The 25,311-nt window shown below is 39.9% G+C and overlaps 1 protein-coding gene across 1 annotated transcript in view; it reads left to right on the top strand.

Annotated features, from left to right (window-relative positions):
• Nucleotides 1-25,311, top strand: part of LOC138796564 (polypeptide N-acetylgalactosaminyltransferase-like 6) — a 308,961-nt gene that overhangs the window by 209,065 nt on the left and 74,585 nt on the right. The window contains exons 6-7 of the mRNA XM_069976173.1: nt 6,086-6,307; nt 7,631-7,739. Coding sequence (XP_069832274.1) covers nt 6,086-6,307; nt 7,631-7,739 — 331 coding nt within the window. The remainder of the gene's footprint in view (nt 1-6,085; nt 6,308-7,630; nt 7,740-25,311) is intronic.

The raw sequence follows: 25,311 nt of genomic DNA, 5'->3' as shown, positions 1-25,311 counted from the left end.
ATTCATGGTGAGTTTTAATACTTTATGGTGTACACATCAATGCAACAGAGCATTAAATAGACAGATTACCTGCATATTCTCTAGATAATTCTGGAGTCTTTATTTTATTTTTTTTATTTTTCCCAGTTTTCTTCTCCTTAGAGATGGCCATTATTGATGGTCCACAAAACCTTTATTTCTACAAACAAGCTAAAAGCAGCCAATCTATAGCTGAAAGCCAAAGCGGGGAAAGCTGATAACTCTAGAGTATTGTGCCATAAATACAGACAGCTTTGTGGAGAACATAAACAGCCTTGTTAACAGGCTAAAAGGAATGTGTGCTATTAATCAAATTATTGAAGCTAAAGCTATAAAGTGCCTCATGGCATATTCTGATAATGCTGCAAGCTAAGGTGTGATTTTTCAGATATACCTGTCACTAAAATTAAATCATAGTTACTGCTTGAGATTAATTGTCTGATGGTAATAAATTCTTATTATAACAGTTTTTGTGTGCTTATTTCAATGATCTTAATTTCATAGAGCAAAACACTGTAAAAAAAAAATTATTTACAGACATCACAAGTTGTGTGTTTGTCATTTCAATGATGGTAAGTTAAGATAGCGTCATAGCTTAAAGCGTAACTGTCATTTCAGGGTCATTTTTTTAAAAACATTAAATATCAACAGTACAAGCGATTTTAAGAAACTCTGTAATAGGTTTTATGTACTAAAAGAGTTTCCTTCTGTACTGAAAAAGCAATCTTCCAGCCTCCCCCCTCACATCAAAAGAAGCAGGATTTCTGTCTCCATTATGTGGCTATGGAGAGGGGAGGGGCTGTTAGGAGTGACTGAGCACGGAGCAGTCCAGCAAAGCACAACACCCTGCAATCTTCTCTCAGTAAGTTCATAGATAAGCACTGACCTTTCTGACCCCAGAATTCTGCGGTTTAGGTGCCCAGAGAGTCTACAAACAGCTGACCTTCATGTCACCTCTTCCTGCTCCCTCATCTCCCTCGGCCCCTCCCCCCTTCATAGGCTTACAATGGAGAGAACAGAACCCGTCTTCACTGGCTTCTTTGTAATGAAGACGTGTTTGCCTGATAATGCACAGATAAGAAGTCAGGGGGGGAGGCTGGGAGATTGTTTCTTGAGTACAGAAGGAGGCTTTTTTGGCTGATGAAACCTATTACAGAGTTTCTTAAAATCGCTTATACTACTGATTTCTGCAATAAAAAAAAATATGACAGTTACGCTTTAAATTACTTTGTAACTAGGTGTTAGGTTAGCCATAGGCATGGGACTTTGACAACATATGACTGATCAAAATCCTATAAATGATTGTGCCAGTAGGATGCCAGACTACCCTGTCTGTATGTGGACGGAAAAAAAACTTCCGCAAGGTGGTAAATTATTGTCCAAATTTGGCCAATTATGCCATACACTGTTTTTTTTTTTGTTTTTTTTTTTTCAACAGATAATGGCTGAAAGAATTCAACCATGTTTAAGACAGACATAAGCAATGCTGTTGGCCGTGCAAACCATTATACACAGAATTTTACATGGAATTTGCAGATGATGATGGACTCAAATGGCAAAAATTTAACATTTTAACTGACAAATATTTTACCTGTTTGAGCAACCTTGGCTAGTTGCAGATGGCGAGTATTGCAACTGTAATATGGATGCTGAAATGCACACATATTTTGGATTCAGTATTTGTAAGCCAAAACTAAGAATTGAACAAACACAAATAATAAGTTCTATGTTTTAAACCAACTCCGAATTTTGGCTTACACATGCTGTTACAAAATACTGACTTAAAGGGGTTATCCAGTGCTACAAAAACATGGCTACTTTTCCCCCTACAGTTTTCTCTAATTCAGGTGCGGTTTGCAATTAAGCTCCATTTACTTCAATGGAATGGAATTTCAAAACCCCACCCAAACTGGAGACAACAGTAGGGGGAAAGTAGCCATCTTTTTGTAGCGCTGGATAACCTCTTTAATATACTGCCATGAGAAAATGGTAGATTTTGTCTGTAGATCCTTCACCAGCAATAGTGACATTTAATTCCAAGTCAACATCCATTTAAAAAGTTATTTCGTTTAAATAGTGAAGTGCTCATATAAACAATATATTATTTACACTTTTTAGTCTGTCACAAGCTTTCTTATAATAGTTGGTCAACTCTAAAATTTAATTTCAAATCTATATTTTATTTTATTATATATCTCTAATTTTGTTGAGCTTTGTTGAAGTTTCCAAAAATTTTGAGTAACAAATCTGCCTAGTTATATATAGACAGGGGCGTAGCTAATGTCTCTTGGGCCCTGGTGCAAGAGGTCAACTTGGGCCCCCCCTTACCACATACTGACTAATAACACCACATACTGACTAACACCACCACTGCTACTGACTAATAACACCACATACTGACTAACACCACCGCTACTATTGACTAATAGCACCACATACTGACTAACACCACCGCTGCTACTGATTAACACTACCACATACTGACTAACACCACTGCTGCTACTCAATAAAATCCTCTGTACATAGACCAATATCACTTCATACAGTCATATAGAGGTGGACGCACTGTACACAGGCTCTATACACCATATACATTTCAGTGCAGTTATATCAGGTGACTCACAGGGGACCTCTTCTCTGATCGGAGTTCTTCCCTTTTCATCTTCTCCATCTGCCCTGGGCCATTATGAGAACTTCTCCAAACCACGAATCCACAGAATCTGCCAGACAGACTTATTAGGCTCCTCGCTCCTCACCATCCTCATCTCTATACACACTGCACATCTGTATTGACTCCTTTAAACTCTCATTTAGTAGGTAGCCCTGACACTATGTGATCACCCTTATAGTACATATCCCCCTATTGTATAATTCCCCCGTGTATTTCACCTTATAGATGGCCCCCCAATGTTTCCCCCTTATAGATGGCCCCCTGTGTTGTCCCTATTATAGATGCCCCCGATGTTATCCCCCATATAGATGGCCCCCATGTTATCAACCATATAGATGGCCCCCCATTTTATCCCCCTTAAAGATGCCCCCCATGTTGTCCCCTCCTCCTGCCCCTCCATCATCATACTACTATCCCTTTCATCCTCCTGACCCTCCATCATCATACTACTACCCCTTTCATCCTCCTGCCCCTCCATCATCATACTACTACCCCTTTCATCCTCCTGCCCCTCCATCATCATACTACTACCCCTTTCATCCCCCTGCCCCTCCATCATCATACTACTACCCCTTTCATCCTCCTGCCCCTCCATCATCATACTACTACCCCTTTCATCCTCCTGCCCCTCCATGATCATACTACAACCACCTCCATCATAATACTACTACTATCCCTTCATCCTCCTGCCCTTTCATCATCATACTACTAAACCCCTCATCATCCTCTTGTTCCTTCATCATCATAACCTTACACCCCTCATCATCCTCTTGTTCCTTCATCATCATACCACTACACCCCTCATCATCCTCTTCTTCCTTCATAATCCTATTGTTCCATCATCATACCACTACACCCCCATCATCCTCTTCTTCCATCATTATACCACTACATCCCCATCATCCTCTTCTTCCATCATCATACCACTACCCCCCCATCACCCTCTTCTTCCATCATCATACCACTACATCCCCATCATCCTCTTGTTCCATCATCATACCACTACACCCCCATCATCCTCTTGTTCCATCATCATACCACTACACCCCCATCATCCTCTTGCTCCATCATCATACCACTACACCCCCATCATCCTCTTGTTCCATCATCATACCACTACAGCCCCCATCATCCTCTTGTTCCTTCAACATCATACCACTACATCCCCATCATCCTCTTGTTCCATCATCATACCACTACATCCCCATCATCCTCTTGTTCCATCATCATACCACTACACCCCCATCATCCTCTTGCTCCATCATCATACCACTACACCCCCATCATCCTCTTGTTCCATCATCATACCACTACACCCCCCATCATCCTCTTGTTCCATCATCATACCACTACACCCCTCATCATCCTCTTGTTCCATCATACCACTACATCCCCATCATTCTCTTGTTCCATCATCATCATATCACTACACCCCCATCATCCTCTTGTTCCATCATCATCATACCACTACACCCCCATCATCCTCTTGTTCCATCATCATCATACCACTACACCCCCATCATCCTCTTGTTCCATTATCATCATACCACTACACCCCCATCATCCTCTTGTTCCATCATCATCATACCACTACACCCCTCATCCTCTTGTTCCATCATCATACCACTACACCCCCCATCATCCGATTTAAAACAAAAAAATCTATACTCACCTGAATGATTTCTCTTGTCCCCTTGTCAAATGCGCTGGCGGGTTTCCCGCCGTGGGGGCGGAGCTTGCCGCCGCGGGGGCGGAGCTTCGCGGGACCTGTTTTTTTTTTTCAATATCGGAGCTCCCTGGGAAGCCGCAAGACAGCCGGGGGCCCGTCCCAGCCTGCCTCTTGTGATCACAAGCAACACATTGCTTGCGATCACAAGAGGGAGTGGGAGGGGGGCAGTGCAGTGGCAAGGGGGGGCCTCGCGGGCCCCCCCTTGATAGCGGCCCGGTCGCGGCGGTGACCGCGGTCGCTACGCCACTGTATATAGATATTAGATCAGATGGCAATATTTTTTTTAACAGTCAATATTTAGGCAGATCTGTGATTCAGGGATCTAGAAAAACATCTGAACCGAATATGCTAACTCAAGGTTGTGTCTTTGAGTTTCATTTGTTTGCTATCTTTTGTTTTTTTTTTTTTATTGTGGGTGGAAGGGTTTGAAAGTTAATGCACCCTCTCATTTTCTTTATACACGAAATATGTAAAAAAAAAAATTAATGGACTTGGTGCTTTTTATGACATTTTTTCCTTGTGGAATTTTGTTAGTAGTTCTTCTAGGCTTCTGAAATTATTTTAGAAATGCTAAGGAGAAAAAATTCTGAAAAATGACAACTTTATTATGCTGCATTTTTAAAAACAATGCCACTGAAACAACACAAACCATAATGCTTTATTTATATGCAAAAATTATAATTTTGATAAAATGAGGGCAACAAATCAGCCAATAATTATCTGCACTGAGAGGTTTCATCTCACAGCTGATAAAATCTAGTTCTTTTGCTGTGGCAAACAGTACCCAAAAGTAAGGGACAGTAATTAGCCAATCAACAGGCAAACCTTTATGCCCGTTGGTCAAAACATGTTATACTGCAAATCTCCCATTGTAATAGGGGATGTGTGGCTGACAAGTGATGGCAGCAAAGGGTCGCATGAATTAACCAGCTAACATTAGTTTGGCCCTCTCCAATGTCCAATCCTTGAAATAGTCTCTGTTAATGAGTGCAAATTTAGCGTTTGTGTCACGTAATAGGGCCCTATGGGTTCTTTTACATTAAATGATCTTTGGCCGTTGGCCGCCACAACCGAGCTTGGATCAGCAAGATCGACATTCACACTGTAAATCATGCAGCTGGACTGCACTAATTATCCCTTTATTGTTCATGCGGCCATTAACATTTATTGTTATTGGAGGTGCGTCTCCTTTTTAAACAGAGAGATGCATGGACGGTAACAATAAATTTTAGCACCACACAAAATATGCAATCAGCCAATGAGCAGATGTTTTTCCCTTCCTCAGCTGATCACTGTCACTTTTACATAGCCGATTATCGGCTAAATGAGTGTTTCTAGAAATGCTCATTGCCAATGATCAACTTCTGTAAAAGGGCACTAAGAGTTAACTTGAAGATAATATTCAATTTCAGCTATAGCTGTCGCCTAAAACAATAAAAGGTTAAAAGGAAAGCAATCTGATGAATGCTTTTGCCTGTTCTTGATTAATTTGAGTCTCATTAATCCCTGCGGTGCAGTTACATCTCAGTACTTTTTCGTTTAATAAACTAATTGAGCCATTAATCTGACTGTATCACACAAAGGTCATAATTACATGATGTATAATGTTTCATGAAATATTTAAAAAGAACTACTCTAATAACAGGCTTATAATTCTTGTATATTAGAACCTCAAACGCGTGGCAGAGACCTGGATGGATGAATATGCAGAGTACATCTACCAGAGAAGACCCGAATACAGACACCTGTCTACCGGAGATCTTACATCTCAAAAAGAACTTCGCAAACACCTCAAGTGTAAAGACTTCAAATGGTTCATGGCTGAAGTGGCATGGGACATTCCCAAGTATTACCCACCGGTAGAACCTCCACCTGCAGCCTGGGGAGAGGTACATTTTATAGTGCATAATGTAAAATGTATATTTCTAGTACTTTCATGTAATACAGACTTTTTACTTTGAATATTGCATGTTATAGTTACCAATCCTGTAAAAAATCCTATCTTCAGGATATAGTGGATTGGTGCACATTCAGCATTCAGCAATTAGCTGGTGAGCCGTGTGAAGAGGCCTCAGTCGTTGATAACACAGCCTCTTTAATATTTACTTTCTTAGGGTGCCTTCACACCTACCGACTCACAGTGTAAATCTCGCTGCGAGTCTGCCAGGTCTTGGCAGTTCCCTGTTACTACATGCTTGCAGCGGTCTGAAAGACTGCTGCGAGTATGTAATTCTGCCGCCCCCTTAACCCCTTCTGCTCCCGCCTCACTGTGTATATACATTACCTCTCCTTGCTGCACAGGGTCCCGGCGTCCTGCTCTCCCGGCCAATCAATCAGTGTGTTGCCCAGCCGCAGCCACTGATTGGCTGGGCAGGAGAGCAGGACGCCGGGACCCTGTGCAGGAGACAGGTAACGTACATACAGACACAGCCGAGCGGGAGCCGAGCGGGAGCAGAAGAGGGGCAGCAGAATTACATACTCGCAGCGGTCTTTCAGATTTACACTGTGAGTCGGTAGGTGTGAAGGCACCCTTACTTATATCTCTGTACTATTAGTAGCAATGATGCAAGGAATTGAAATGTTGTCCTATATGAGTGAACAGCACAATACTGGAATTCATTGTATAACCACTACAAATTTTAGAAATAGCACTGACCAAGGATTCCCCTCTTGGCTATAATAACTTAGTAATGATGTCCCCTTATTAATGATGCTCCCCTTAATGTCCCAACCTTAAAATTGATGCCCCCTTACTGTGTCTGTAGTGTGAGAGGGCCCTTATGCCTCCCACATAGTAATGTGGCCCCATTTACTAATTAAGCCATTAGTGCCTTCCCTATTCACCTCATGTCACTTTCTCAGCACTGCGACCTATGAGCCACTGGGGCATTATCCCAGGGCAGGCTAGCTGACGTCAGATCATCATGCTGGCTAGTTCAACATGATGGCAGCTAATAAGCATTACTGGACATTTATATATAATATTTATTGAATTTATTCAACATTTAGTCAAGTTGGACATTACTACTATTGGCAGATACATAGTGATGGATGGTATCTGCCTAAGACCACAAGCCAGCCAACGGACAGGATTTTAATGCTACGTGCCTACTCTTTGCACAACACAGTTAGGTTAGTCTGAACAATATCTGCTCTCATGAATATTCATACTGCGCCTACTACACTATATTTGTGTTTTTCATTTGTCGCAGGAATTTGTAAGCCCCTTCTTCATTTTTCCATTTCTTTTGTCTCAGCTTCTGGCTTTGGCTCAAAAGAACAATATCAAAAACAGTAGTGACATTTTTCCAAGAACTATATGTTAGTTACCCCCATAAATCTCTCCACTGTAAAAAGTGCATCCCCTCAAAATATTCAAAGTAACATTTTGTAAGTTTATTAACCCTTTAGGTGTTTCACAGAAATTTAAGCTGAATAGGGGAATTAAAAATGTAATTTTTTTAGGCAGATATTCAATTTTTTCCTCCTATTTCAATGTTTTCAGAAATTCCCCATATTTGGCCATAATGCGTTACCTGACTCAACCACAGGCCTCAGTCACAGAGGCCTTAGTGTGCCAAAATTTTTTTGTAAGAAAAGTTATAACTTTCATTGGTACCATTCTGGTGGGACATGTTACACCCTAATCCCTTTTTTGAGGTGGCAAAAATAAAAAAATAAAAAAGAAACAATTTAGCAGCCCTGTTTAATTTTTTTAATTTGTTTACTAAACATTATATATGACATGTAGAGCATGCTTGAGTCTATCCGAACCCGATCGCTCGGCATTTGATTAGCGGTGGCTGCTGAAGTGTGATAAAGCTCTAAGGTTGCCAATGACTATATCCATGTTTTCCACATAGCCTTAGGGCTTTATCCAGCTTCAGCAGCCACCGCTAATCAAATGCCAAATGATCGGGTTCTGATGGACTCGAGCATGCTCGAGCTTCGCTCATCTCTAATGACATGTTATCTTCATTAATCAGGTCAGTACAATTACAGTGATATTAATTTTATACAGCGCTTGTTATAGTTTATGACATACTATAAAAACTGTAAAAGCTGTAATATATTTATTTTTCACCAATGGAGTAATGTGAGGGCTTTTTCTCTGGGACATAAGCTGGCATTTTATTAGTAAGTTTTTGGGAACATGTGACATTTTAGTAAAAATGGTGTTAAACATGCCAGATAACACAGGTCAACAAAAAAAAAAAAAAATTTACTGGTGTCCAAAATATTTTAATGATTTTGGGGTATTTTTGGGGTGCTGATTCTGAATATGCTATCAGTTTTGCCAGATTGGCTCAAGTTTTTTTTCATGTCTTGTTCATTTTTGAAGATTACTTTCTAAAACTAGTTAAAATAAACTAAAATCAACATTTACTTTGTAAAATTTATTGTATTCATGACAATAGCAATAAAGTTAATGCGCGTGTAGCAAATTACGTCTTTTTTTTTTACACATTTCACGAAAATTCTCAAAAACTTGAGCCAATCTGGCAAAACTGATGACATATTCAGAATCAGCACCCCAAAGTTACCCTAAATTTGTTGAAATATCTTTGGCCCCAAAAATGCTGTTGACCTGTGTAATAAATGTAATGGGTTATAAGCCAGGATCAATACAGATGTAGTGATACTACTATAGAGTGATAAGGAATCATTTATCATGGGGGAATGAGGAATGTGTTTTGTTGGTCCATCTTTCATTGCTCCTGGTACCCAGAATCCTTCTTTACACGGACAAGAGGCAAATACCCTGAAACAGCTGTCTGTGGATGGATGCCTAGCCTTGGTAACCCTTGTTTTATGTCGTTACACACGCAACAGAGTTAGACTTTGACTAATAGGGGCCACCCTGGTGTTTCCCTATTTAAGTCCCAATGCTTGCAACAGAGTGAGGACCTTAGGGGCTACGTATCAGTTGGTTTGGTTGCAACTGAGGCTCCACTGACCCCCTCTTTGTGTGTGTGTGTGTATATATATATATATATATATATATATATATATATATGTATGTATTTTACAGCACACGATCTGTGCTGTAATGCATTATATATGAGCTGTCAGTTCCTAACTGAGAGCTTAAGTGATCAGATTACTGCAGAGCCTGATCAAGGCCTGATCAGTTACTAAGCCAGCAGCCCAGAGGCACTGGCTAGATTCTTTGTTGCCATGGCTACCTTGGAACCCCTGAGATCGCTCACAGACCTCCAAGGAGTGACTGAAACAGACAGTCTTCTTCTGTACTCCCCATAGAAGGCTGCGGTAGGGGACAGAGGGGGGAACAAATTAATGATGTGCCAGCTAATAATAATGCTGCAATTACCCACATTCCAGGATGAGGCGTTAAAAGTGTACCTGTCACAACAAAAAATTTAAAACCCCAGCAAGTATATAAATAATACCGGTCTTATGTATGCTCTCAGTTTTTATTTTAATTTTGCAGCTCCAGCAGTCCATTTAGCACCCCTTTGTACTGCTCATAGTTCTGCATTTCACTCTGAGCGTATGGGCGGGCCTTTTTATCAGTTAGTTTACTCATCTGCAGCAGTGCACAGGGGCATGTGTGTACAGGGACGTGTATGGCTGCTGGCTAATTAGCATTAATCTTCACTGGGCCAGTCTGTGCAGAGCAGAGGGAAAACTGACATCACTTCCTGCATCAATAAATTGCAAAGATGTAGTATATCACCTACCTTGCTAATTTAACATTATTTATTATTTATGAAAATTCCCATTTAAAGCTACTTACATTTTGTCTTTAACTCTTTTAAGGGTTACAGTTTATATATTTTAACACAGATCTTGGGATGTTGTTAGAAATATAGTTAGAAATAATTTTGTATGCATTTAGACATAGGGGCAATGAACAAATCCATTTTTTGTACTTCTGTACATGCAATGATATCCCATGAAATGACTATAGGAGATATGGTTTTGTTTTATAAATAGCTGGAAGAAATAAAAGTGGACAGACTGAAAAAGAAACTGCTGAGGTCATTTTTTTAGATGGTTTATTTTATTCCTAGGCTGGCTGTTTTCCCAGTCTCATAACTTTCTAATAGAAACGTAACATGTTTTATACAGACCAATTGAGTGTGATTAAGTATGCTACCTTGCCGCTGTATAACTGCCTACACAACAGTAATATAAAAAGAGTAACAATAGGAACAAAAAGGTTCTTATATCTAAATGACTTGTGTTAACTGCTCCTGAGCTGGCCATTCAATATCTATTTTATGTATTTTTAGTACTTTTAGTACTTTTATTATAAAAATAGTATGATGAAAGATGATCTATGTATTTAATTCTTCTAGCGGCAGACAAGCGAGTTCTTATCTTAGTTGTTACATTTCACCTTCTTCAAACTTAGTTTTATTTATAACATATCATATGTGAAAATGTAAGTACTCATGGTTTATATGGGCAGTGAAGGTTCGTTTTAAAGTCTTTTTTTTTATCTGTTAAGGCCTCTGTGAAGTATATGGGGCTCTCCTGAGACTCCACCAACTGATGATGTTAGATGTGTCTGCCTGTGGCTTACCCCTCCCCTCCCCATTAAGTACACAGGAACATTCATGTTTATAGGGAGGACCGGAGAGATAACTATTGAGTGATAGTTATTGAAGGTGTATGCCCACCCTTTAGAGAAATGGTGGGCATGCCACATAAAATTGTTGGATATACAAATAGTTTTTATTAGTCCTTGGAACAAGACACAATGATATCAGAAATACATGAAGTTTCATTTCTATTTCCCTTGTCAAATAAACTTTCAAATTCAGTTTATTTCTTAAAAATAACTAAACAAAGAATCACACAATGATAGTGAACAATACAGAAGTTTTAATGTTTTTAATAATTAAATAAATTGGACACATACAGTACAGACCAAAAGTTTAGACACACCTTCTCATTCAAAGAGTTTTCTGTATTTTCATGACTATGAAATTTGTAGATCCACACTGAAGGCATCAAAACTATGAATTAACATATGTGGGATTATATACTTAACAAAAAAGTGTGAAACAACTGAAAATATGTCTTATATTCTAGGTTCGCCTTTTGCTTTGATTACTGCTTTGCACTGCTCTTGGCATTCTTTTGATGAGCTTTAAGAGGTAGTCGCCTGAAATGGTTTTCCAAAAGTCTTGAAGGAGTTCCCAGAGATGCTTAGTACTTGTTGGCCCTTTTGCCTTCACTCTGCAGTCTAGCTCACCAAAAAACATCTCATAGCACCCCATTACTCTCCTTCTTGATCAAATAGCCCTGGCAAAGCCTGGAGGTGTGTTTGGGGTCATTGTCCTGTTAAATAATAAATGATGGTCCAACTAAACGCAAACCGGATGGAATTGCATGCCGCTGCAAGATTCTGTGGTAGCCATGCTGGTGCAGTATGCAAAGCACCCCACACCATCACACCTCCTCCTCCATGCTTTACAGTGGGAACCAGGCATGTAGAGTTCATCGGCTAACCTTTTCGCATGAGACCAAATATCTCAAATTTGGACTCATCAGACCAAAGCACAGATTTCCACTGGTCTAAAGTCCATTGCTTGTGGTCTTTAGCTCAAACAAGTGTCTTCTGCTTGTTGCCTGTCCTTAGCAGTGGTTTCCTAGCAGCTATTTTACCATGAAGGCTGCTGCACACAGGGCCGCCTCCACGCGTTCAGAGCAGGGCCACGCTCTGGACCGCCGCAGTCCCGGATGCCGCTCATATCCCGGGACCGCGGCTATTAGTGGGCACGGTCCGATCGCCGTGCCCGCTAATACAGTAATCGGATGCAGCTGTCTAAGTGGACAGCTGCATCCAATTACTTACTGCAGCACTTCCCTGGTGTCTAGTGGGGCGGATCGCAACGTCCCGGAGAAGCGATCCACACATCTTACCCCTTCCGGGGTCAGAGCTGTAATCCCGGCTCGGCACTCGATTGCTTCTGGCTGCAGCAGCCGGAAGCAATCAATGTGCCTATCTCATCGATCTATGCTGCATATCTATGCAGCATAGATCTCAATGAGAGATCAGTGCACTTATACTTGAAGTCCCCCAGGGAACCCCCCAACTATATACTACAGGTAAAAAGGACCCAACCTATACATTACAGGTATTACATGCCCCCTCCATACACTTTGTGTATACATGACCCCCCCAACTATACACTACAGATATGTAGGGTGCCTCCGCCACACACATACACACACAAACTAAACACTACAAGTATACAGGACCTCTGTGGTTCTGCCAACAATGATTCCGCATCCTCACAATCATCACCGGCTATTGCATCACTTTAATATAATTTCTAACATTCAAACATACTCCTCCTCTCCTTCTGCCCACCCTGTCCCTTTTGAATTATGTAAATCCCTAAATATTGACACTACAAGTATACAGGATCTGCAAACTATACACTACAGGTATACAGAACCCCCCTAAACTATACACTAAAGGTATACAGGACCCCCCCCAACTACACACTACAGGTATACAGGACCCCACACCCCAACTATACACTTATACACACACAACTATACACTAAAGATATACACGAATTCCATGAATTAACTCAGATTAAACAATACCTTTTAAAGGATTACAGTTTTATGTTAAGCTTTCATGTGCAATGACAACAAACAGGGCCAACGGCCCAATCACTGCGGGTGGAGGCATAAATCTGGATTCTGTATAGATTATGTTTCCTACTCCAGAGTTATATCAGTTAGAACTTTTTTCGTCAATATACTTGTCAACACTGCCAATGTTGGTTATAAACAGGCTTTGTCAAAAAGTCTTATCTCAATTTGGCTATTAGGTATTTATATAGAGACAGTGATTATGACAGGCAAATTGGTATCTCATTAAAGGAGATATTAAATGAGACCCTATACTAACTTAATTACACTTAAAAAGTTTACCACCCTTTACATACTAAAACAGCTGAAACAGTTGATGACACTTTATGAAACAACGATGATGACACTTACTTGATTAAAGCTGATAAACTCATGGGTAGGATGGTCTTGAAAAAATCTGAACCCCTGAACAGCTGTAATTTTTATATAATGGTCGTTACTTGTCATTAAATTATGCCGATCCACTAAATTTCGATTGCCTGAACATAACTTTTCTGTGTTTTTAACCCACTCCTGGTTTTGGTTGAAAAATACTGACTGAAACACTGAGCAAAAATACTATGTGTGCACATAGCCTTAAAGCGACTCTGTACCCACAATCTGACCCCCCCAAACCACTTGTACCTTCGGATAGCTGCTTTTAATCCAAGACTTTTCCTGCGGTCCGTTCGGCAGGTAACGCAGTTATTGTCCTAAAAATCAACTTTTAAACTTGCAGCCCATGCCAAAAGGGAGTATCTGTGCCCTAACTTTGCACCACCCCTCCTCCTCACCCTCTTCATCATTAGGAATGCCACTGGAATATTTTTTCCATGCTGAACATGTGCTTAACGATCCAGCCCATGTGCCGGGCTGGCACAGCTGATAAATAGGAGACAATATGCCTGGAGCATTCCTAATGATGAGGAGGGTGAAGAGGAGAGACAGAGAGGTTGTGCCAGCCTAATGCATGCGCAATGTAAGCCCCGGCCGTTGGGCACGGGGCTACCAGTTTAAAAGTTGTTTTTTAGGACAATAACTGCATCAACAAGGGCACCCAACCACCATCATTCAGGACTCACACACAGGGAGTGTCCTGAGACTACCAGTACCATATCAGCTAAGTGCAATCCCCCTGTGACTAAGTCTATAGAGTGTCAGAGTTTCAGTGGAAGCCCTCTAGTCACTGTGACCATTGAGGCAATTAAGGACCTACTATTTTTAGCACTCTCACCCTCATTCCCTTTATTACATCATTACTTACACGCTGTTACTGATTTTTCTGTCTACTGTGGCAAATTACACCAATTAATTATTGGAACAATCTACACAATAACAATCCTGTTATTAATCCATCATTTTGTTAGTTTATAACTAAAAACTGCACTAATTTATAATTGAAACAACTCACAATTCATGTTAATTACACATCACTATTGCTAATCAGTTATTTTGTTTGTTTTGTTTGTTTATTACTCCCATTTATAAGTAAAGTTATTCACACTTGATATTAATTAAACCACTTTTAATGATATTTTGTTTACTTATTCCAGTGAATTACACCCATTTTTAATTGAAACAAACAATTCAATTTTAATATTTCATATTGGAAAGATGTAGTATTAGTTAATACTGCAAAACTAAAACCTTTACAAACAAAAGAGGATGAGGTAAGTGTGAGTTCAACTGCTAGTGGTTTGGAGTGTCTGTACCCTACAGACTAAAGTATAAATAAGAAGTAAAAGAAGGTATAGGTCCTTAAGACAAGTCAGGGAATGATTGGAAATAATGTGGTATAGTTATTGTAATAGTAATTGGTAAACAAGAGATGGTCCAAGGGAAAAATGAAGTAAAAAAACAACACTTTACTTGATAAGTAGAAAGTAATGAGTTAAAAATTATGGTACCATAACCGATCAGTTTAGATAATCAAACAATCAAATATAAAATAATATATAAAAACATATATAAGAAAACAAGTCTAATGCTCCAAAATAAGAATTGACAGATGTTACTAGTATGAAATAACAAAAATATATACAGATATAAAATGTAAGTAAAATTGGGTAATAATATGCAAATCCGAGCAAGAAATGAACACTAATATATAGTAATAATAAGTAATAATGAGCAATAATGAGCAAACGAGCAATGTACAAAGTCTGAGTAAATCATAGATAAATGGCTCATCCGTAGCTGCTATGTATTGGTTAGATCGGCAATTATATATCAAAGTTCATCAATATGTAGAAATGAGGTATATTATCGGACTGTATACACTGCAGCTGCCTGTATAAATTGTATCATGGCCAGATGGCTTAGACGTAGCTGCGGTGTATTTGTTCAATTAGCAAAGTTCATCCATAAAAAGATTTTTGGATATCGATGATCCGTGCTACTGTGGCTAGCTGTGAGAATTAGCCGACAATATGTATAAATCTTTGCGGCAAGTAGACGGGATCGGGTTTTAGCAGTTTAGCTGTCACGCTTGTAAAGTTAGCGTGCATGCAAGTGATAGTGTGGTATAAGTTTGTATGGTGTATGTTACACCTCTCACCCGTCCTGCAAGCTGGGGATTCTCGGAGCGGTGGTCCCTTGTGCGGTATGATGCTCCTGCCGCTGGAAGCGTGTGCCACGCTCAGCCCTGGTTCAAATGCAGATCGGGACTCCAGTCATGCGCAATGGTTGATGTTGCCCGCGGGACCTCGTGTCAGAATTGGCGCCAAATCTGAGTTTGAATGGCTTGCAATATAGTTAGCCAATTTAAAAGTTTTAGCATGCTAAATATGAGTGAATGAGAATATTCTTTATAGCTGGACGCGTTTCGATACTTTCTTAGTATCTTTCTCAACAGCAAAAGTGGTAATGATGTGGTCCCAGTTTTGGTGGGTATATATACAAGGTGGACTGTTAATGATTGATTGAGTTCAATTGTAACCTAATGGTTATCAGAGTCAGGTGTTGATTGCATTGCCTTGTAATCAGGAAGCAGGACATTTATCAATTGTTGGGTTTTTCCCTCGCCACTCAACATCTACGTATACAGTTATTAGTACAATAGGGATTGATCCCTAGGGGTCTCTTCTTATAGATTCACCATCAACTTCGCCACTCAACATATTGAAATATCAACATCTATGGGTACAATTAATAGTACAATTCTAACCCTATTAGCTTGTTTCATTTAATTTCCAGACATGATAAGGTTTATGATATGCATCACACATGCACTGACATACGCCCTTTATCAGAACATTTACCTGTATCATTATTATTTTGTGTACTAATATTGTTATTTTTTATTTTTTATATTTTTTGTATTCTATTTTATAACATACAATATCGCTATTATCTTGCATGCAATCATTTTTATTCTATTTTAGAACATGCAAATTCCGTCTGCTACTACTATTGGGCGCCCTATTATGTCCTCATCGCCCTATCAGCCTATGCATAATTTGTATCTATAACGCAACCAAGAAAAACCCAACAATTGATAAATGTCCTGCTTCCTGATTACAAGGCAATGCAATCAACACCTGACTCTGATAACCATTAGGTTACAATTAAACTCAATCAATCATTAACAGTCCACCTTGTATATATACCCACCAAAACTGGGACCACATCATTACCACTTTTGCTGTTGAGAAAGATACTAAGAAAGTATCGAAACGCGTCCAGCTATAAAGAATATTCTCATTCACTCATATTTAGCATGCTAAAACTTTTAAATTGGCTAACTATATTGCAAGCCATTCAAACTCAGATTTGGCGCCAATTCTGACACGAGGTCCCGCGGGCAACATCAACCATTGCGCATGACCGGAGTCCCGATCTGCATTTGAACCAGGGCTGAGCGTGGCACACGCTTCCAGCGGCAGGAGCATCATACCGCACAAGGGACCACCGCTCCGAGAATCCCCAGCTTGCAGGACGGGTGAGAGGTGTAACATACACCATACAAACTTATACCACACTATCACTTGCATGCACGCTAACTTTACAAGCGTGACAGCTAAACTGCTAAAACCCGATCCTGTCTACTTGCCGCAAAGATTTATACATATTGTCGGCTAATTCTCACAGCTAGCCACAGTAGCACGGATCATCGATATCCAAAAATCTTTTTATGGATGAACTTTGCTAATTGAACAAATACACCGCAGCTACGTCTAAGCCATCTGGCCATGATACAATTTATACAGGCAGCTGCAGTGTATACAGTCCGATAATATACCTCATTTCTACATATTGATGAACTTTGATATATAATTGCCGATCTAACCAATACATAGCAGCTACGGATGAGCCATTTATCTATGATTTGGATATGGATGTAACTGAAGTACTAAAACTATTTTGGTTTTGGTCTGGTGTTGAATGATGCAGTTGTATGCATCCGTTTTGATCTGTCTTTCCATTGACTCCCATTATAAAAAAAAAATCAAAATGGTTGACTATGTTTTTGTGTACGTTAAAAAAAAAGGATCCTTTTTTTTGTAAAAAAAAACGGATGGAAAAAACGAATTGCAAAATGTAGTGTTAACCCAGCCTTAGTTAAAATTTTATATTTATGTTTCTTAAGTGTCCCCAACCTCCAACTTATTCTTTCAGGTATGCTGGTTAACATTAGGTGAAAATAATCTTCACTATAGTTAAATTCTGCCTAAATTTAAAAAAAAAATAGCACTCCTAGCTATAGATAAAATTTCCTTTTTTCCCAGTTGATATCTGGGTAATTGAAGACATTTATAATACTGACCTCAGGCTATATTCAAACAACGTTTTTTCTTGTCCTTTTCTCTTGACCGTTTATAGTTTTTAAATTGACGCCCGTCATTTTGAGTCAAACATTTCGTCTGTTATTTTGAGGATTGGTCGCCAGTGCAATAACAGCTGTTGGTACATTATTCTAGTGTGGGTGGACTAGTTGGCCTTTGGGTGTGTCTTTAACCCCTTGACGACCTAGGACATACCGGTACATCCTGGAAGTCTGTGCCCAGATGACCTTGGACATTCCGGTACGTCCTGAGCTATGAAGCAAGCTCTGGAGCGGGCACAGGCAGGCTCAATGAGCAGAGCGCCGATAACACTGATCAATGCTATGCCTATGGCATAGCAATGATCAGTGTAGAAAATGAAAATGTATGTACAAGTCCCCCAAAGGGACTTAAAATGTATAAAAAAAGTTAAAATCCCTAACACACTACCCCAAAACCCCTCCCCCAATAAAAGTTTAAATCACCCCCCTTTCCCATTATATAAATAAAACATATAAAAATAAATAAACATATAATATACCGTATCGTGCATAATTCTCCGATCTATTAAAATATAACAAGCATCATTGCGAACAGTGAACGGCGTAGATGAAAAAAGGGAAAAAAGTGCGCGGATTTTATGCTACATTATATATAAAAAAAATTATAAAAAGTGATCAAAATGTCCTTTCTTCACAAATATGGTATTAATAAAAGCTAGAGATCATGGCGGAAAAATGACACCCCATACAGCCCCGTAGGTGAAAAAATAAAACTGTTATAAGCGTCACAATAGATTAATAATTAATTGGCAAAAAAAAGGATTTAATTAAAAATATATATGTATAACATTAGAGAATCTGTGTAAACCTGCATATGATTGTGTTCGGGCTGACCTATAGAATAATAGTATAATGTCGCTTTTACCATATAGTGCATTGCCTATACACAGGAACCCCCCAAACGTTACCATATTGCATTTTTTTTACGATTTCACCTATTTATATCTTTATAAATAATATATTTGGGATTCCGTCATACATGTTATGGTAAAATGAAAGACGCCATTACAAAGTACAACTATTCCTGTAACAAACAAACACTTACATGGCCTTGTAGATAGAAAACTGAAAGTGCTAGAACTCTTAGAAGGGGAGGAGGGAAAAATGAAAGCGCAAAGATCAAAATTTGCGCGGTCCACTGGGTGATTTTGGGCCTGATCCTCAAAGGGTTAATTGAAAAGTCCATTGAATTAAATAGTAAAGACGCAGACAGGATGGTTAAAAAAGAAAAACTGTGTGTGAACAACTAAAAAATAACGTCCACTGTTTACAAAAGAAGTAAAAAAAAATTGACATGATCACGCAGATTAATGTCTGTCATTTTATACACTTTGTGAATTGTACGTCCGTTCCCCCATTGACTTCAATGCATTGCATTGCAGTCAGTTAAATCTCAGCAATAACGGAAAAATAGAAAAAAAAAAGCGGATGCCTTTTCTCTTTTTTTGTTGTTGTGTGAACATAGCCTCAGTGTGGTTTAACCCCTTGCCTCCGCAGCCTGTTTTGGCCTTAATGCCTAGGGCCTATTTTTCAAATCTTACCTGTCTCACTTTATGTAGTAATAACTGTGATGCTTTATGCTATAGTTGTTTTGTTGATACACTCAGTAGTTTTTTTGTAAAAAAAAAAAAAGGAAAAAAAAAATATATATATATATTTGCCCCAAAAAATTAAAAAAGTTTATATATATATATATATATATATATATATATATATATATATATATATATATATATATATATATCAAAAATTCTCTTTCTAAAATGGATAGTCATGCCATATAATCTAATTATTATTAATTATTACAACATCTACAACAGGTCTACTTTGTGTTGACATCATTTGATGAATGTTCTTTTACTTTTTAGGGCTTCAAAATTAGAGGGCTTCAAAATTTTCTGAAAAATTTTCAAATTTTGACTTTATTATGGAACAGTTCAGTTTTGAAGTGGATTTGTGGGGCCTGTATGTTGGTTACCCCCATAAATCCCTCCACTGTAAAAACAGCACCCCTGAAAGTATTCAAAGTAACATTTCATGAGTTTATTAACCCTTTAGGTGTTTCGCAGAAATTTAAGCACGTTAGAGGGGAAATTTAAAAATTACATTTTTCTGGCAACTATTCTATTTTAATAGATTTTTTTCCTTTAACATAGAAAATACTAACTGAGAATGGTAACTCACTATTTATTTCCCTTACTCCATTGTTTCTACAAATACTCCGTATGTGGCAGCAGTGCATTACCTGACTCAACCACAGGCCTCAGACATGACAGAGGCCTGGTATTTTGAGGCCGTTTTTATTTAAGGTTTTTAATAACCATTGCAAAGTCACAGAGGCCTTGGGATGCCAAAATATTTTAGCAAGACAAGTTGACATTTCCATCTGTAAAATTGTGGGAGACATGTGACACCCTGCTAATTTTTTATTTAATTTTTTTATGAGGTGGTACTAATAAAATAAAAAAATAAAAAAAACACAATTTAGCAGCTGTTTTTAATTATTTATTTTTTTACGCCGTTTACTATACGTTACATTTGACATGTTATCTTTATTCATCAGGTCAGTACGATTACAGTAATTATCCTATACTAGAAAATGTACCCGGCGCTGCCCGGGTATAAAGTGTCAGTGTTTTAATTAGATTTGTTCTAAGGTGCCCAAGAGGCCAAGCTAAAGGTATTGTTTCATCTGAGTTAATCAGTGGAATTAGTGTATACCTGTAGTGCATAGTTGGAGGGGTTCTGTATACCCACAATGTATAGTTTTTAGGGGTCTCCCATATCTGTAGTGCATGGTTGGGGGGGCTGTATACCTAAAGTGTATAGTTGGGGGGGGTCCTGTATACCTGTAGTGTGTAGTTGGGGGGGCTGTATACCTGTAGTGTATAGTTGAGGGAGGTCCTGTATACCTGCAGTGTACAGTTGGTGAAGGTCCTGTATACCTGTACTGGTATAGTCCGGGGGTCCTGTATACCTGTAATGTATAGTTGGTGGAGGTCTTGTATACCTGTAGTTTATAGTTTGAGGGTCCTGGATACCTGTAGTGTATAATTGGTGGAGGTTTTGTATACCTGTAGTATATAATTCGGGGGTCCAGTATACCTGTAGTGCATAGTTTGAGGGTCCTGTATAACTGTAGTATAGAGTTGGTGGAGGTCCTGTATACCTGTAGTGTATAGTTTGGGGTCCTATATACCTGTAGTAAGTATATAGTTGGTGGAGTTCCTGTATACCTGTAATATATAGCTTTGGGGTCCTGTATACCTGTAGTATAGAGTTGGTGAAGGTGCTGTATATCTGTATTATAGAGTTGGTGTAGGTCCTGTATACCTGTAGTGTATAGTTTTGAGGTCCTGTATACCTGTAGTGTATAGTTTGGGGTCCTATATACCTGTAGTATATAGTTGGTGGAGGTCCTGTGTACCTGAAGTATATAGTTGGTGGAGGTCCTGTATACCTGTAGTGTATAGTTTTGGGGTCCTGTATACCTGTAGTGTAAAGTTTGGGGTCCTGTATACCTGTAATATATAGTTTGTGGAGGTCCCGTGCACCTGTAGTGTATAGTTTTGGGGTCCTGTATATCTGTAGTGTCCTGTATACCTGCAGGGTCGTATTTACCCGTATGGCAGTGTTATTCAGTCACAGTGTGTCGGTATTGGTCAGGTTTGGTATAGTGGTGTTATCCAGTCACAGTATGGCGGTATTGGTCAGGTGTGGTATGGCAGTGTTATCCAGTCACAGTATGGCAGTATTGGTCAGGTCTTGTATGGCAGTGTTATCCAGTCACAGTATGGTGGTATTGGTCAGATGTGTTATGACAGTGTTACCCAGTCACAGTATGGTGGTATTGGTCAGGTATGTTATGACAGTGTTACCCAGTCACAGTATGGCGGTATTGGTCAGGTCTGGTATAGCGGTGTTATCCAGTCACAGTATGGCGGTATTGGTCAGGTCTGATATGATGGTGTTATGCAGTCACAGTATGGCGGTATTGGTCAGGTCTGGTGTGGCGGTGTTACTCAGTCACAGTTTGGCGGTATTGGTCAGGTCTGGTATGGCAGTGCTATCCAGTCACAGTATGGCGGTATTGGTCAGGTCTGGTATGACCGTGTTATCCAGCACAGTATGGTGGTATTGGTCAGGTCTGGTATGACAGTGTTATCCAGCAAAGTATGGCGGTATTGGTCAGGTTTGGTATGGCAGTGTTATCCAGCACAGTATGGCGGTATTGGTCAGGTCTGGTATGGCAGTGTTATCCAGTCACAGTATGGCGGTATTGGTCAGGTCTGGTATGACAGTGTTATCCAGTCACAGTATGGTGGTATTGGTCAGGTCTGGTATGGCAGTGTTATCCAGCACAGTATGGCGGTATTGATCAGGTCTGGTATGGCGGTGTTATCCAGTCACAGTATGGTGGTATTGGTCAGGTCTGGTATGACAGTGTTATCCAGCACTGTATGGCGGTATTAGTCAGGTCTGGTGTGGCAGTGTTACCCAGTCACAGTTTGGTATACCTGTAGTGCCCTGTATATACATGTACTGTATAGATGGAGTAGGGGGTCCTGTATATATGTACTGTATAGATGTAGTAGGGAGCCCTGTATATACATGTACTGTATAGATGGAGTAGGGGGTCCTGTATATACATGTACTGTATAGATGGAGTAGGGGGTCCTGTATATACATGTACTGTATAGATGGAGTAGGGGGTCCTGTATATACATGTACTGTATGGATGGAGTAGGAGGTCCTGTATATACATGTACTGTATAGATGGAGTAGGGGGTCCTGTATATACATGTACTGTATAGATGGAGTAGGGGGCCCTGTATATACATGTACTGTATAGATGGAGTAGGGGGCCCTGTATATACATGTACTGTATAGATGGAGTAGGGGGTCCTGTATATACATGTACTGTATAGATGGAGTAGGGGGTCCTGTATATACATGTACTGTATAGATGGAGTAGGGGGCCCTGTATATACATGTACTGTATAGATGGAGTAGGGGGTCCTGTATATACATGTACTGTATAGATGGAGTAGGGGGTCCTGTATATACATGTACTGTATAGATGGAGTAGGGGGTCTACCAGTTATTACGGTGGATGTTGTGAGGCAGCTTCCCTAGCAACCATTGCTCCCTGTGAAAATGAAAGCAGTAATCCTATTGGTTGCTAAGGCTCCAACTGCCGTGTCTGCTGCAGCTAATTATATCACCTGTGTTTGCAGTGAGGAGATTTTCCCATTCATCTCTATGGGGCGCCTCTCTTTCCCCTCCCCCTCCCTTCCTGTACATCTGGCGGGGACGGGACCTTCGCAATAACCTTCCGGGCACCCAATGTATCTGTGTGCCAAATTTGGGGTCAAACGGTTCAGGCGTTTGGAAATCTATAGAGGACAGACAGAAAGACAGACAGACAGACAGAAGGACAGACAGACAGACAGACTTTGATTTTTATGATATAGATAGCGTTTGTTATAGTATATGAGACTTATACTATAAAAAATTATAAAAATGTCTTGCATATTATAAGAGTAGTACCTCTCCGGGCAGTGGCAGCGGGAGGAGGCAATGTGCGGCAGCCTCCTCCCACCACCCGATAACAGCTAGGGACAGAGGGCGGAGGCAGGAACAGTATGATGTCCAGGAATGTGATGAGTCAGAAAGGCACTGCTTTTCATGACGTCCCTGGACGTCATTTTGGGGGGAAGGGGTTAATGTCTGTTTACTTTAGTAGTAGAATATCTGTGGGTTTATTGACTTACAAACCTTAATCATTATTTTAATTTTATTTTTCCCCTATGTCATGTATGTTCACAACACGTCAAAAATAGAGAAAAGGCAGCCGCTTTTGCTATTTAAAATACAAACTACTACGCAATGCATTGAAGTAAATAGAAAGATGGACGTCCAATGCACACAATCTATTGATTAACGGATGTTATCGCCACAGACGTCAAAATAATTATTTTTGGACGTCTTCTGTAAACAGCGGACGTTTTTTTTTATCACACACAGTTTTTATTTTGTTACTGTTCTTTCTCTGTTTTTACTATTAAATTCAATTTACTTACTATTAAATTCAGTTGACTTCAATTTATTGGCAATATTGGCAAATTTGGGTATGTTAAAGTGTTCAAGTGTTTGGGCATGTTAAAAAAAAAAAAACAATTAAATTAAAAATTCTCTTACAATTTTTTTTATAAGTTTTATATTAATAAGTTTAACCCCTTAAGGTCAAAGCCAATTTTCGTTTTTGCGCTTTTGCTTTTTCCATTTTATGTTTAACCTCTTAAGGACCCATGACGTACCGGCACGTCATGGATCACTGTCACTTAAGGACCCATGACGTACCGGTACGATCATACCATAGCGGCGATCGGAACCTTTCCGGGCCATCGGTGGCCCGATGACCCGGAAAAAAATGGCGGTCGGTGCTGTCCGAGGACGGCACCGACCGCCATTACTGTAAAAAGTAATGGTGGTCACGGTACCACCGTCCCGATCGCCGTGAACGGCCGGCCAGCCGGCCGGCCGTTCACGGCGATCAAAGTCCCCACAAGTAATAAATACCTGCTACCTAGCTGAGGGGTCCAGAGCAGGTATTTGTACATTACTCACCTGTCCCGGGGTCCTGATCGGCGTCTTCCGGGTTCCCGGCGTCCTCTTCATCTTGTCGGGACTTCGGCTTCTTCCGTGAGTCCCGATCGGCTTTTTCCGGTTCCAGCGTCGTCTTTTTTTGTATTTTTCCGGCTCCAGCGTCGTCTATTTTCGGATCTTGCGCTCTGCTGCCCCCTAGCGGCTGATAAGTGTAATACACGTATCAGCCACTACAGGGATGTTCAGAATGTAGTAAAAAAAAAAATTTTTTTCCCAATTTTTTTTTTTTCTATTTTCCGCACCCTATCGCCGCTGAGTGTTGATCAGCATCACACGAAAGTGCGCTGCTAATCAGCAACTCCTCCTTTTTGGCGTAGGGTGGTTTTTTTTTATATCCTACTGCCACGGTCTGCTGATAAGTGCCGAACATAAGTGCGGCATTTATCAGCAACACCATTTTTGGCGTAGGTTTTTTTTGTATACTTACTGTAAAAAACACGTAAAAAAAACACTACATTACACCACACTACATTGAATAAAGTTTTACACTACACCACTACATACCCCATATACCAATCCCCATATAAAGATGGCCCCCAGGGTGTTTTCGGTATCGGACGCATACGTTATTATTGCCTCCAACACCGAAACAGCCAGTGAGGATGAATGGGGGGTCCTTTGTTCCTCCATTCATCCTCATCCTCCTCATCATCCAGTGACGTGTCTGGGAGTAGCGTAGCGTACGCTGCCCCCCAGACACGTCTTTTCTGCCAGTACCGTCCCAATAAGAGATGACGGTATGGCGTGAAATTCTACAAACTCTGTGAGAGTACCTCAGGG

This window comes from Dendropsophus ebraccatus, chromosome 7 (genome assembly GCF_027789765.1).
Source record: "Dendropsophus ebraccatus isolate aDenEbr1 chromosome 7, aDenEbr1.pat, whole genome shotgun sequence".
NCBI lineage: Eukaryota > Metazoa > Chordata > Amphibia > Anura > Hylidae > Dendropsophus > Dendropsophus ebraccatus.
The sequence above is the reverse complement of the archived record's forward strand: the minus strand, read 5'-3'. Positions and strand labels throughout refer to the sequence as shown.